This window comes from Venturia canescens, chromosome 10 (assembly GCF_019457755.1).
Source record: "Venturia canescens isolate UGA chromosome 10, ASM1945775v1, whole genome shotgun sequence".
Taxonomy (NCBI): Eukaryota; Metazoa; Arthropoda; class Insecta; order Hymenoptera; family Ichneumonidae; genus Venturia; species Venturia canescens.
The window spans coordinates 7,826,456-7,841,942 of record NC_057430.1 but is presented as its reverse complement, the minus strand read 5'-3'; the positions used below and the strand labels follow the sequence as shown (position 1 = coordinate 7,841,942).

The following is a 15,487-nucleotide window of genomic DNA, read 5'->3' as shown; positions in this document are numbered from 1 at the left end:
CATCGAGCCGCCGCAGAGCGTGTCTCGACGCTGCGAAGCGTTTCGTTCTCCGAAAGTTTTCCCATTTTTTGTTTCGAAAGATTTGAAAAAAACTGGCATAAAACTACACGAGACTTCGGTATTAATAAAATCAATAAAAAATCTGAACCACGGCTCTTTTCGCGAGCAAACGACGGTCAAAAGAGGAAAATAATCGAAGGATTTACCTCACAACCGTTTCCCGGTGTTGGGCCCTCCCAATTTGGTGGTGGACCCCCATACTTTCTCTGACCCGTTGTTACGTCCAATGTGTATCCAGTTCTTTCGAGTATTTCCTGTGAAAAGTAACAAAATCATTCGTAACGAATCCAGCAGCTCGAGTCAAAGTCCGCAGACTTTTCAGGATCTTTTTAAGGAGTCTGGATCGCGACGATACATCGTTGCCATGCTAAACCATGTTTAAAATATTAAGAATTTCATAAAATTTGATAAACGTATTCTTTAAAAATACATGAGACGATATAAATTTTTTTAGACTTTTCTACCACATAGCTCTCGAGTAATTGAACACCAAAATTCACGCATACAGTTTACACATAATTCAACAAAATCACTTGCCAATTTTACCCCCACGACCGCGAATCGTTTTATTCAGAGAAAGTATAGTCTCGGCGAGAGCCTCGGGTCGGCAGACGACAGGACTGTCAACGTACTTGTCCCGAGATTCTGCTGAGTCTCTTGATAAACAGTTATACATCTCGTGCATGCGAACTTCGATTTAACGCTCAATTATTCGATAACCATGTGGTAAAAAAATTTGAAAAAAATTGTATTTGTATACTTGAACATGGTGAACTTACGCCCGTCTGTCTCTAAGAAATTAAGGTTCCCGAAACGATGGGCTTTAAATCACTAACGTTACATATCTCAGGATCGACTGGACGGATTTACTTGCAACAAAGACCAATGGAAAGGGGGAAAAATGGGAAAAAAATCGTCACGAATTTTCAGGTTCTTTCATGAAATGGTTTGTTTGCGAGAGCCGTTTGAGAATTCTGTGACGTCATAAAACCGGCATATTCGCGTATTTAAGAGTACTTTTCTTTTGCGGTGGAGTTTTTCCTTTTAATACTTGGCGTCGAGCCGCTACCGCGTCTCCTGATGCCAAAGAATGTTATCACCAAATTTGATTAAATTGTGATTATTTTGATTGCGTGATCCACCCTCCTTAAAATCGCGCGTCCGCGATCGAGATCCCGGGCTCGTTTGATTTGACTTTTCTTCGAGTTACTCGCTGCTCCAAAGGTGCGATAAAAAAGTCGAAAAAAACAGTGTACTGGGCGCACCTTAATTTTGTCCTCGTCGGGTGCTTTAGGGGTGGTGCTTGTACCGGTGCCTTGGCCGGCTCGGCTTTTCTGTCGATACGTTTTCATAACCCCGCACAGATAAGCGGATTTGTTCGAGACATGTTCCAGATTTGATTCCAAAAATTGTGTCAAGACGTTGAGTGCACCGTCGACCGGAAATTCCCGAAGAGCATCCAACGCCCTCTCGTCAAGATCGACGTGAGCGAGTTTGCCGGTTTTGTAAATCTCGTCCAGTTTAGAGGCGACCTTCCCGTCCAAACCGTACTCGATCAGCTTCGCGTAGTCCTCCGTTCTCTCCACGCACTCCATTTCCTCTTTGGACGACTGCTTGTCTTCCATTTTGAGTTCCCCATTCCCCTCTGCCATTGCTGTAAACCAATTTTTCCATTATTTTTTCGTCCTCGCTTGTTCGAATGTCCACAATTTGAGTGTCAAAATTGGAAAGAATTTCTACGATAAGCGTTAAGGTATTACTGGATGGATAGCCCAGCCGATAAATTGTACCTGATCGGAACTTCCGTACTTCGTGATGCAATGAAAAACTGAAAAAATTCAGCAACATTTGGAAAGTTATGAACTACAATTCTCAACAATAATATTGCCCAAAAGTTATTAATAAATTGTTTAAATAAATAATTTTTTAACAATTTTACAGTAAACCCTTGTTTTTTTTTACGAATCGAATGTGCGCATTCTTTCTGAATGCTCATGATTTTTTTCAGAATTTTCGTGGATTTTTGAAATTCCCTTTTTCAAATTTTTTAAGTGGCTCTATTTGTACATTTTTGATCCAGTAACCCTGAGACTTTTCAAAACTGATGGTAAATATGTCTTCTAAAACATATCCAAAATTCAAATTAAAAAAAATTTTTTTCAACATTTTTTCCAAGAAATTTCAAAAATCCACGAGAATTCTGAAAAAATTCATGAGCATTCGGAAAAATACACACATTTGATTCGTAAAAAAAAACAATAGGTCACCGCAAAATTATTGAATAATTAATTGTTTAAACAATTTGTTATGAACTTTTGGGCAATATTATTATTGATAATTGTTGTTCATAGCTTTCCAAATGTTGTTGAATTTTTTCAGATTTTTATTGCATCACGAAGTACGGAAATTCTAATCAGATATAATTTTTGGTCCAGCTGTCCCTCCTTAATTAATATCTTAATTTATTTTTTTTTGTTTTTTTATCCTCGTTTGACGGTAAAATTTCGACGAAATTTAACATTTTCTCAAAAATCACTTCGATCTCTTGCACGTTATTTGGCTCGTCAGAGATTTTGTTTGGCCTACTCATTATAACATGCCGATGCTAATCTCGAGTAAATATATTTAGAGTCGAAAAATTCTGAATTTTTCCTTGTGCTTTTTTACCGACAGCGAACAGTTGAGTCTGACAAGCTTAAGGCGTTATTTCCGAAAGCATCGCGGGATATGCGAAAGAGTTTTTGTCATTGGCATCGAAAGAAAGAGCTCCAGTCGATTTGACAGGTGTAACATTGCTCGTCAGTGTGAAAGACGAGTGATTAGAAACCGAAGAAACGTTTCCCTCGAAGCGTTGCGGGCAGGATTTTTATCGACCGCGAGATTGATAGACCAGCTTAAAAACAACATTCGATCAGTTTTTGGAAAAAAAAAGAAGTTTGCCAATCCACTGCGTAAGAAATTGCAGCGGAAACGAGCGACGAACAAAAAGGATGAATAAAAATTTTCCTTGTTCCGTGCGTTGTCCGTGAGAAAAAAAAACAAATAATGCAGCGAGGATTGTGGGTAATAAGATTCGCAGCGCCACGCCGACGAGAACGGAATTTCGTCTCGATTCTGTCAACTCATTTTAACCGGAGTTTCTCCAGTCGAATCTTATTTTTAGTAAAGAAAAAAAAAACACCAAATGTGACTAGAGATTGTGGGTTGAAAAAAAAATACGCGGTTGCGAAAAAATGTAAGATGGCTCGGAAAATCGTGATCCAAAAATCATATCAAGAAAAAATTTGTATACGCGAATGCAACGGAAAACTCACGGGCACGGGGGCACCCCACCACTTTGGGGCTTTTGGGGGAATACGCGAAATTTCTAGTCTGACAGATCGTTCGGGGTTAAAAATAGACGACGAGGGAATGGCGAGCGGCGAAGAGGGGCGACGAGGGGGCGGGGCGTAAGTCGCGAAGACGTACGAAAAAGAATCCGCGAAGATTCGTAAACTGGAATATATACAGTTATAGAAATCTGAGGAGTCTCTTTTGTCCCCTTGACCCCTCCCTTTTCCGTCTCGCCGAGCGAAAAGCCGCGAGCGTCGTGGGATCACTATCCTTATCTGCGTAAGTTTTTTTTCCCGCGCGTGAAGAAAGGGGTCTGAAAGGCCGGAAAACTCAACCGTAATCACGACGGAAAAATTCCATTCTTCATTTATAATTTCTCGGCTCGCGAGCTGTGTCGCCAATTTTTGTTTATCGTAGCGTCTCGGGCGAGGCGCGACGCGATTGGTCAACGAAATCGATATAAACGCCCGAGGTGTTGTTTTAACAGAACTTTGCCAAATATATGTATTTTTATCGCGAATGCGTTGATCGGCCAGTGCACTCGGAGGCACCTGTTTGTTCCTACACTCTTATCATCCCATTAAAAGACCCACTGAGTGGCAAAAATTAATAGTCAATATGGCGGAGCGTGTCACGAAATCGCGAATCGGTAAAAATCGGCGGGCAATTTCCTGCAGCTTTTTTCCCACGCGAACGAAAATCGAAGAGCTCACACACCGCTTAAAATCCGTGAGATTTATCACAATCGCGCGCACTCAGTTTTCCACGTTAGAACTAATGCACACAAACACAATCGCGAAGAGCCACTGCCAATATTCTCGTGAACCACTCCAATAAAACAATATACATTTTCATCCAAATGAAAATTGCAAAATAATCCGAGTCCCGAAGATTTAAGTGAAAAACTTCATTTTCGTGAATTACCGTGTTTTCTCCTCAATTTAGTATCTCGACGGGTTAAAAACGTGACAGAAAGATAGAAAAAAAAATAACAAACAAAACACAAAACAAACAAACGAAGTGTACGAATTAACGAAGGGGGGGAAAAGGTACAGGGACCGGGCGGGGAGGGGGGCGGCGAAAGGATAAATAGACGATAATTTTGATGTGAATTTGAGAGAGTGTTTCGGTTGGGGCAGCCGGCCGGCTTTGTGCACACTGGCTGCATCTACTGCGGGCCTGTCTCACCTAAGGAAGGAATGCACTCGCGCTTGCACTCTCTACGTAACACGCACACTCCCGGCGAGTCTCGCTCGCGCGCACCACGACTATATATATACATATGAGCGTGGGTATACGTACACGCTCAGTGGTACGTATGTTTCGCAAACACATACACGGCACACGAATACGCGAACGACGCGGCAACGTTGACACACGAGGACCCATAGAATTTTGGCGGTTGAACTAAATTTCGCGTTCCAAATTCCCCTTGCCGCGATAAAATAGACATGCCATGATATATCTGTATACGTAGATGTTTTTTACCTTTTTGGAAATGAAAAGACACAGGGGAGATCGTTTCAGATGAGGAGGAAATGGCAAGAGAGAGAGAGAGAGAGAGAGAAAGATAAATTTAGTGACGGGAAGAGAGACGGAAAGAGACGTCAGCGTGATCGCGCGAGCTACGGGGTTCACGAAACGACGCGCAAAGATATAAACTCGAACCCAGCTGCGGCGCACAGTACCGGCAGCGCCAGCAGTGCCAATCTTCCCTCTCTTTCTTTCGCTGTGTATTTAACTTGTGTACGTGTGTATGTGTATACTTTTTCGCTATCTCAGTTCTCGGTCGTGCGCGAGTGGTGGCGACGGCAGACCGCCGCGGTCCCTGCCATTTTTATTTCCTCTTGCCGAACCTCATTGGCCAATCGTCAATGTGTAGTTGAGTATGTTCGGTGTACAAAAGAGAAAGAAAAAAGTCCCGTAGCCGTGCACTGCGAATGCAACCAACACCAGTTTCTCCCTCTTTTCCTTCTCCCTCCCCTCTCCTCTTCCTTTATACTTTGCTCTCTCTATCTTTCTCGTTCCTCGCTTGATTCGTAATTCTCTCACGGTCCTCCGTATATCCCTTTTTTCCTTCAACTATTCCCAATGCATATTCTCCTAACGACGCTTTCCAGATTTTTACTTGAAATACTCTTTTTTACTCTCTCCATCTCCTTTCTCTAACTTTTTTTTATCAATGCACCGCGGAGCGTCGTTTACATCGCAATTTCCATTTGAAAGATAACCTGTAGCATGTGCCCCACGCGTTACCGGGCGCTGAGGCGCGCGCGCGCGCGCGCACGCCTTTGTCCACTCTAAGAGTACCTTCACAAATCCACAAACCAACGCGTTTCGCGCATACGAGAGAATGAGCGGGAAGAAAAATCCAAGAGGGCAACTTGCATTCGCTTTCTCTCTCTCCCACCCGCTCGCACTTGTGGGCTCAAAAAACCTCCCAACTCTACCGAGGCTGTACAGCCGCGGGACGGAGGAAGGCGAGGGAAAAATACTCGTGTACTTTCACGAGGCTGTGCAGCCGGTACACCCTGTTGCACTCGGGGAACATGCTGCACCCCGGGATGCCGCGAACGCGGTTGCAACTGCTGCACAACCGGCTTCCTCCCATCTCTTTTTCCCTTGCCTCGACGCCACCAAAGATTCTCCAATTTTTTATTGTTTTCCGACTACGGTACATCGACCGCTAAAAGTTTAACGGCGGGCGCGTGGATTGTGTCGGCGATTTTAGCAAAAACTGCGATTATTTTCACACATGGAGATCGACGGTTCGAAAATTATGACACATTGAAAAACGTCTTTTAAATTATTACAATTTTTTACCCACTCGAGCAGCGGTAAGTTTTGACTCGGAATTACATTTTTTTACGAATCTTCGTACTTCCGAACGTGTTAAACTTAACCTAAAAAAATCAGAATAATTCCGTATTTGAATAGACACCCGTCAATGCTACAACTTTAAACGATCGTTCATTGATTTTTTTCTTACCCGCGAAACGAAATATCGAATAAATAAATAGTTGCGATTTTAGTAGAGTCTGTACGTTAAGTAACCGGGCATGCAGGCGAGGTAGTTGGAAATGCGAGGATAAGAAAAAAGGGATGAATAGCAGGCTTCGAGTGCAGCTGCAAGGGAGATTGGACTTGCGGCGGTGGTGTGGGTTCGGAAAGAAGACAAAGCGGGATAAAGCAACGAACGCCGATCCGGCGTAAAATTGAATTATTCTACGAACGACAGAAAAAAACGAAGAAATACTCTTTCCCAAAAACTATCCGAAACAGACTAATTCGAGTGCGATTGTGATTGCACAGCACGATGTTTCTGAAGCTTGAACACGCCCAGAATCGAAAATAAGTTGAACGTTAACGATTTTTAAATTTACGCGAGCAAAAGCTTTCGCGAACGACTGTACGCAGAGATGAAGGCAGGGAAGGGAATTCGAGGTGGGGATAGACAGGCTCAAAATCGTTGGTATGTACTCGGTGCACCGTGCATTACATTACTGTATGGGCCACTGTTTTCATTTTTTTTTTTTTTTTTCAATGCCACGTTGAGACGCGTATCTTGTTTTAGGCACGAAATTTAGAAGCTTCGCCAGCATCCGTTCGTCTATCTTTGTGCTAACCCCCGTTTATCTTATCATTATTATTACTCGTGTATTTCGGTATTTTTTTTCTTTGCTTTCACGCGTGCACGGCAGCCATTTTATAAGTATTATTTTGAGGTTATAACCTCTGCATTTGCGTACGCAACGACATACGCAGCCGAAGATTAATTGTTTCGAAAAAATGTCTGCTCTCGAGTGATCGGACTTCGAAACGGCGATTTTTTGAAAGTGAAATTTAGTTTTTTCAATTGAGTGTATTTTCTGCCTGCTCGACCAAGCAATAGAAATTGCCCGACTATAATTAACAAGTCGACAAACCACTCGATTCAACAATCCTCTGCTGAACGTCATATAAAAATAATAATGCTCGATGAATCGGAGAGGAATAAAGAGGGGAAACGAGCGAAAGGTCGAAGACCGCGTCGTGTGTATTTTGTAAAAGTAAGATTCGTTTTCATCGATCGAGACGCCCGAGTGGTCTGCTGAGCGCTGCGATCGAACAGCTCATATACAGATATACACATTTCATATCTATATACAGACGTGCACACACTCGACTCAAGTGCGTACAAGCCCGGACATGTGTGTAGCGTAACATATCTCTATACACGTATGTGCAAAAGTTACGGAGTTTGTATAGTTATACCGGTGTCTGTACGAGCCAGAAACGGATTGAACGGGCGTTAGAGAAGGCGCGATTACTCACTGCTCCGCGCGGCGTGTCGCTGACCGGACGTATGCACATATGCACGTATATATAAGTCGAAAAAAAACAAAACGTCCTTTAGCTAGTTCGCACTCTCAAATTGGCGAATTCGTACGTCTCATTTGAATTTCAGGGCTCTGTATGCATATTTAAATATATGTGGAAAATTATTTCAGTGCGTGTACCCTGGACTAAAGATATATGTTTGCACGCGCGATGGCACTTTATTGAGAATTTAAAATTTGCAATAGCTTTACGACGTCACGTTTATTCGCTCGAAAGGATGAAATGCTTCGAGCTTTTGGATTGAAAATTTATTTCGTTTTGCAAAAAATACGGTGTCGTTGTTCGAATGGAATAGGATCGGTGGCGTCGCTGCGTTAGTCTACCGCGTTCGGGGAGCACGGAGAGCTTTCGGGAGCGCAGTGGCGCCATCTAGGACGAAATGAAATATTCTCGCCGTGACTCTCTCAACGTCTCAAAAATTATGCGGTAAATTTTGATTTCATTTCAACGAGATATTCACTTCGCGCAATGAGGTTAGGAAGCTGCACAGATTTTCGTCGATTTTGAAGGATGCTTTGGAAAAATGTGGAAAAAACGACACGCGGGTGTCTCGCTCGCGCGGAAGCAACACGTGGTAAGCGAGCAGCTTCGAACCGCAATTAATCGGCTCCGTCAATTTCGTACAAAATTTCAAAGATTTGTAGATCAAAATACATCGTGGATTCAAGAAACGGAGCATCTTCGAAACAACGATTATTGCGACGCTTTCCACATTTTAGTGTAGAAAGCGCGCCACCTTTTCTCGTTTCGGAGATAGCGCTGCGTGAAAACTGCGAAAGTTCGATAATTTCTAGCAACATTTAATGAGGATAGGAAAAATGTGCGTTACCCCGAAAAATTCTTCTCTCCCACTAAACTTGAACAATTTCAATTCCGACGAAACGAAGAAAGAAAATTCACGAAAGCACCGCGATGTGGATACGAGACAATTTTGGCGCTTCGCTACAGTGCTGATCGAGCCAAGAGCGCATGCGCGTCCTTCGCTACTCGCCAGTTTACGCGTTATCATAACCTCAAACTCGCGTATCAGTTGATGAAACGGATATCGGCCGGACGATAACGAGCGAATGGTTTACATTTTCGTACATCATATTCCATACAATACCTGTGTTATCCTTGGTCTTGACTGTTTATAAATATTTGTCCAATTGTCGGGATGTAAAACGCGCACCGTTCGGATATCTCTCTCGACACTGCAGAAATCGTTGATTTAACGTATGACTCGACGAGCTCTCCAATGCATAATTAACGCCGAAAAACACGACTCGCACTTTTCAATTTCGTTGGTTTACATATACGAAAAAAAAAAAACGAAACAAAAAAAAAACAAAATTCCGAAACACCAAAAAACGATGAAAATATTTGTTTTGTTGTTTTTAACAATCACCAGAGACTCGTCACAAACTTCGAAGATGGGTCGAGCGAATGTGAAACAAAAACTGCATGTGTTTGAAAAGAGTAGTGTCAACGAGAGTTCGAAAAGCACAGTTTCGAAAAATCAGTGTTTGTTGTTTCCTCTCCTCTCCTTGATTTAGCGATTCGCAGTGTTCCTCCGTCGAATTTTGTTGAAACGTAGGCACTAATTATTGTTCCAAGTTTGTACTCGCAGTGATTTGGTTGTTCGTTGAGAATAAAAATAACAGTGAGCGGTTCAATCGAAGTGTATTAAACGAGGCAGTGCGCGTTTAATTTTGTGTTGTAAAATAGCGGCGCGATACATTTGGTCGCGCGATACCGAGGTTTGCTTAAGTTTGAATAAAGTCCGGAGGCACGCGGAGAGAGAGTGCGTCGTTTTGTTGGTCGGATTATTAATCGTGTAGTGCCTACATAGCCGTAATGCATAAATTGGACTGTCGAGCTGAGCGAGCGGTGCAGTGGTGCAAGCCCCTACAAAGCAAAACCAGTTTGCGCGTTGGGCTGCCCCCAACTATATCGCACCACCACTCTCCATAGCCTGTCGTCTCTCCTCCGTCGAGCCGTCGTCGCCGCGGCCGTGCTCGTGCTCTCGCGCTACCACCGACGTCGCCTTTCGACCCATACAATCGCGCCAAAAGCCGCGCGCGCATCCGTACATGCCTATTTGCAACCACAAGCGCGCAAACTTGCCGGCGACGAGTTGCGCCCCAATCCGATTCGAGCCCGCTCCTTCTCCTCTCCTTCCCTTCCTTTCTCTCTCGACGGCCTCATCCAGGGCCGTCGCAACGACTCCCTCAGCGTTCCCCTTTTTCTCTTCCTTCGAAACCCCCCCCCTCGTCCTCCGCTTCTCGCCCTTCTTACGTACGACGTACGAGCCAAGCTGCACTGCTCGCTGTGCGCGCCCCTCTCGCCTTTATTTTCTTCACTTTCGTTCTTTTTTCGGCAGCCTCCCCCCCCCCCCCCCCCGGGCCCCTCTCCCTGCCGCGACGGCACCCTCTTCGTCTTACGTGGCTTTCACGCTCTCCCACAGCAGTGCCGAGAATCGGCGATCCTTCAGACGCCCGTACATCTTTCGCTTTTCGAGGGAAACGACTCGCGAGGTCAATGAAATAATTTTTATCGCCTCTTCCGAAAATCATTATTTTCCCGTTGTCAATATTTCGTAATCTTGTGAAAAGATGGTAAATGAATGGCGGGCTTGGATTCGGAAGATTGTTTTTTAATTTTCATGGGACGAAGCGATTGCACGAGAGAATTGAGCGCCCTCGCAGTAGTGCGAGGGCGCTCAACGCGACTCTCGATGCTTTAAGCGCCATTAGTACAAAGGCCGGCCGCTCTCCCGCAGTCTTATTACTCTCGTCGGTTGGCACACCACTCGACCACTCTACCAGCGCTGTAGCAGGCGGGCCAGGCATTTTCGTCGTCGTTTTCTCATCTTCCACGCTCCCCCCGCTTCTTCCTATTCTTTTTCTCCTTATTCGCGACTCGTTATTATTTTTATTTTCTCCATTTGTTTCATCCGCGCGGCCGGACGCTCCCAGGACTTTTGGGCCCGCGTCGCTTCGCCCTTCCGCGCTCCTCTCGCGGCAAAAAGTTCGCTTCGCGGAGCGACGCAGCTGTGCACAACCGCGCCGGAGGAAATGGATTTCTTTCGGGAGAAACCCTCGTCTTGCTCCCGATAAAGAAGCTCGGTGAGCTTGACGTCCTCCGAGGCCAACGAGAGCTTCTCTCGGTCGGTGGAAGAAAATTTTAATTGATATCGGAGCCAGTGTCGGGATGGGAAATTCTGTTTTCTGCCGGAACGCCCAATCGCGGCGGACCAGAGTCGCGATTAAAAATTCATCTTTACGTTTTTCTCATTGCCATTTTTAGGTTCGAGGAACGCATTCGATGCGTCAAATTACTGAAGAAACGCATCGATTCCGAATTTTTTGTTGTCCCCGTTTTAGGGTTAAAAAACCCAAAAGATACGAATTTTCTTGGCGCGCTGAGGAGGACGAAAGTGCAACGGAGAGTTGGAGACGCCGGGTGGGACACGATGGAACGAGAAAGAGAGAGACGCGTAGCTCAGACGCCTGACCTCGGAATGAAAGGACCGCCGCGACGCGTCTCCTGCTGCTGCTGCTGCTGCTGTCTCTCCTCACTGTCTCGCTCCTTCGCTTCTACATCCTCTCGCGTTGCGAGGAGGGCGCAGTGCGCGGGATTTGCAAAAATCCAGTCATTGCCCCTGATCGACCCCTTGCGCGCCACGTGCGTCGTCGCAGTTGCATCCCGTTGAGCTTTGTATTTTTGCATCCCACAGTCTCATTCATCATCGTCCTCAAAAATAATCCCATCTCCGATATTTTTCCCAAAACTCTAATTCTCCCTAGTTTTTCTCCTTTTTCAAGCAGATCGATCCCCTTTTTCCTAAGTTAACTAAAACTAAACAACCTCGCGTAACTTGGATCGAAATTGCGAGATGCCGAGTTAAGGAGGGTGGCTACGTTCGTCAAATTGATAAGAAATTGATCAAATTTGGTGATAATGTTCTTCAACATCAAGTGCGAAGACACAATTTTTTTCAAAATTTTCTTCTGCTTAGTTATCGAGCAATCACGGATTAAAGCAGATTTCTTATGCCCGGAATGTATACCTATATATATGGAAACGCTATGCTTAAACACTTGAACTTTAGTGATCAATTACTCGATAACTGAACAGAAGAAAAATCTTAAAAAATTTGTATTGTCAAATTTGGCTCTAAAGAATATGTTCACCAAATTGTATTAAGGAGTTTCGGTACAAAAGTCTAAATATTAAGAAATTGATCGAACTTGGTGATAATGTTGTTCAACATCAAGTGCAAAAACACAATTTTTTTCAAAATTTTCTTCTACTTAGTTATCGAGTAATTACGCATTAAAGCAGATTTCTTATGCCCGGAATGTATACCTATATATATGAAAACGCTATGCTTATACACGTGAACTTTAGTGATCAATTACTCGATAACTGTGTAGAAGAAAAATCTTAAAAAATTTGTATTGCCAAATTTGGCACTAAAAAATATGTTCACCAAATTTTATAAAATTCTAAACTTTTTGAAATTTTTTATCTTTTTAGCATGGTTTAGCATGGCAACATTGTATTGCCTGTACCGAAACTCCTTAAATTCTTATCATTTTGAAATTTTTAATGTATTCAACATGGTTTAGCATGGCAACATTGTATCGTCGGTAGCCACCCTCCTTAAGAATTCCTTCATATACGGACATGGTTGTAGAGTTGAGCCATCGGAAGTGCCCGAAAATTGGCATATTTCATTCTAGAGGCTTTTGCCCAAGCAGACTAATAACGATGAGGACCGAAGATAAGCAATTTGTGTAAGACGATGTGACAGTATGTTATCTTAATGTATTGTAACAGGTCATGTACCTGTAAGCAAATTAATAAACTAATTCGTTGATCTGCGATTGTAACACGAAGCTGAAGTTCGCAACGTTGGAGTCCAACGAAATGGTGTTAAAAAACTCTCGAACAGTTTCAGTAGTTCTCCAATTTTGTTCCCTCCCGAATTTGGAATTCGTAGTTTTACAACCTACGCCAACGATTTCGTGAAATAAAAAATGAGTAAAAGACAAATGTGTTTTTCCTCAAATTCGTTGGACTCGAACGTTGAAAACTTGAGGGTCCAAGTACATTGACAGCCCTGTCGTCTGCTGGCCCGAGCTCGCCGAGACTATATTATCTCTGAATAAACCGATTCGCGGTGGTGGGGGTAAAATTGACATGTCGTTTTCCAGAATTACGGAGCTCCGGAGATGTTTCGAGAGGCGAAAATTGGTTTTAGCTGACACTTGGTCTTTCACAAGTGTCCCCTCAAGCCTTTCGGAATGTCTTAAAAATTGGGACGCTCATTTCGGAATCCTCGTAAAACTGAATAAAAGAATCCAATTTATCGCGGAGTTTTAATTCCGAGGAGTTTAAGCAGGTTGGATCCCGACGATACAATGTCGCCATGCTAAACCGTTTTAAAAACATTCAAAAATTCAAAATTATAAGAATTTAATAAAATTTTGTAAATATATTCTTTAAAAATATATACAACGATATACATTTTTTAAAATTTTTCTACTACACAGCTAATTGAACATTAGAGTTCACGCGTATAAGCATAGAGTTTACATATACACAGTTATTGGGATCCAACACGTAGGCGGGGCTTATTCAAAATGGCGCAGAAAAGTACCAGTGACATGAACATCTTTCGTGTGTCACATTCATTTTCTGTCAAAATGTTCCTAAGCTTAGAAAATATTTGTGTTTGGGCCGGTACAAATCCTGCCCAACATAATGTTGTTGAAGGCGAACGGGTGTTAGCAGCTCGTTACATAATAAAATGCGATTTAAGGAGTTTCGGTACAGGCGATACAATGTTGCCATGCCAAACCATGCTAAAAACATAAAAAATTTCAAAAAGTTTAGAATTTTATAAAATTTGGTGAATATATTCTTTAGTGCCAAATTTGACTATACAAATTTTTAAAGATTTTTCTTCTACACAGTTATCGAGTAATTGATCACTAAAGTTCACGTGTATAAGCATAGCGTTTCCATATATATAAGTATACATTCCGGGCATAAGAAATCTGCTTTAATGCGTAATTACTCGATAACTAGGTAGAAGAAAATTTTGAAAAAAATTGTCTTTTCGCACTTGATGTTGAAGAACATTATCACCAAATTTGATCAATTTCTTAATATTTAGACTTCTGTACCGAAACTCCTTAAACTATGAAATTGAATCAAGTGACGAAATCAGTAACGTGTTTATAAACCTTTTATATAAACGTGGGAAATTTTTTTTTTCCCGATGATGCGCGTGAAGAATAATTTGCCGGCTGAATTTTTACAGTTTCATACAAATTTCCTTGCAATTGATAAGAATTTACAGAAGAACACGTATTAACTGTCTACTCTCATGCCTCCTTTTTCTGTTTCCACCCTCGGCCACCAGAGCTCGTGTCTCTTTATGTTAGATCCCAATACATCTCGTGCATAAGAACTTTGATTTAGCGCTCAATTATTCGATAACCAGGTGGTAAAAAAATTTGAAAAAAGTTGGACTTGTATACTCGACGCCAAAGCACGTCATCACCAAATTGAATGACATTCTGATTATTTTGATTTCGTGATGCAACCTCCTTAATTGTATTTATCCGGTTGGTCCGAGCAACCTCTTCGAGAGAGCTAACAAACGATGAAACGGACAATCTCGTATTTAGCTTGATTCGAGCTTGAAGAAGAATTCGGTCGGTCGTTAAAATCTAATGCGGGAATGCTGGCAGCGGCGGTGAGTGAACCGCCCCTATCTCGGGTTACGGCCCTGGAAGCAGCGAAGCTTGGCGCACTCGCTCAGGCTCGCCCTTCCACGAGCGTTTCGTCCTTTTCTACTCAGCGCTGGTCCGCTTGGATCGGGAATGTACCCACTGCGCGTCCCTCGCACCGTCGAACCGAGAACCGGCAATGCTTACTTGCAGAAACCTGTTCCCGCTCGAGCTCCGGCCTCCTCCTCCTCCTCCGCTTTATCTTGCTCGTCTTCGGCCTCTTCTTTCTCCCGAAATACTACGGGAGGCTTTTATATTTAGTGCAACGTAACTCGCCCTCCGAGTTCTCTGAGAAAATGGAAAAATCTTTGTTCTTTCCTCCAATGGTTTTCTCGTGGAGGCTTCTTCTGGCCAAAGTCCCCAATTTCGGCGACCGCGATCTCGATTTCTCCCCCGAAAATTGACTCGTCGTCTCATATTTGTTACTCCAAAATAGCAGGTTCGTTCGAAGCATGTCCTGACTATAAAATAGCGTAATACCAGCGCGGAGCAATTGTTTGTGAAAACCGAGGCGAAATCGGAGATCGTTTTGCATAATTTATTAGCGGACAGGCCGGGAGATTCGCACATTTTTCCGTCTGCGAAGATGCATCTGGATGCATGCGCTCGGGCAGCCTCGAAACTGCATTGAAATTCTATTAATGTTCTCGTATGCAAGGGAAGTAGTACTCGCGTTTCACTTATGAATACGAGCATGCACCGGAGCCGAAGCTCGTGGCACAATGTACCTCGGGCGCGGACATTGAAATACTTTGCGGGAACACGCTGGGATAATTGGAGGATCGAGAAGCCTGGGAATTCGCAGAGCGTAATGTTGTAAAGATGCAGTTTTTCGACGAGTGTTACTCGAGGCGTGATGCATGCTGGCGCTCGCAGACTCGGAGCTCGTTTGCATTACGCTGTGCAAGTGAATGCGCTCGATTTTGGGA

At 43.3% G+C, this 15,487-nt stretch overlaps 1 protein-coding gene across 8 annotated transcripts in view; it reads right to left on the bottom strand.

The window, feature by feature from the left end:
* Syp (Syncrip) overlaps positions 1 to 9,035 on the bottom strand; it is a 39,631-nt gene extending 30,596 nt beyond the window's left edge. For 6 of the 8 annotated variants that reach the window (XM_043429876.1, XM_043429881.1, XM_043429882.1 and 3 more), the window contains exons 1-3: positions 4,318 to 4,549; positions 1,326 to 1,714; positions 207 to 314 (exon numbers count right to left, since the gene is read on the bottom strand). In XM_043429876.1, the coding sequence (XP_043285811.1) occupies positions 207 to 314; positions 1,326 to 1,712 (495 nt within the window). In that variant the 5' untranslated portion in view covers positions 1,713 to 1,714; positions 4,318 to 4,549. Of the gene's footprint in view, positions 1 to 206; positions 315 to 1,325; positions 1,715 to 4,317; positions 4,550 to 4,581; positions 4,656 to 8,878 lie in introns of those variants that run through there. The other 2 variants (XM_043429878.1, XM_043429879.1) reach the window with 2 other exon arrangements.
* Between the last annotated feature and the right edge of the window lie 6,452 nt (positions 9,036 to 15,487).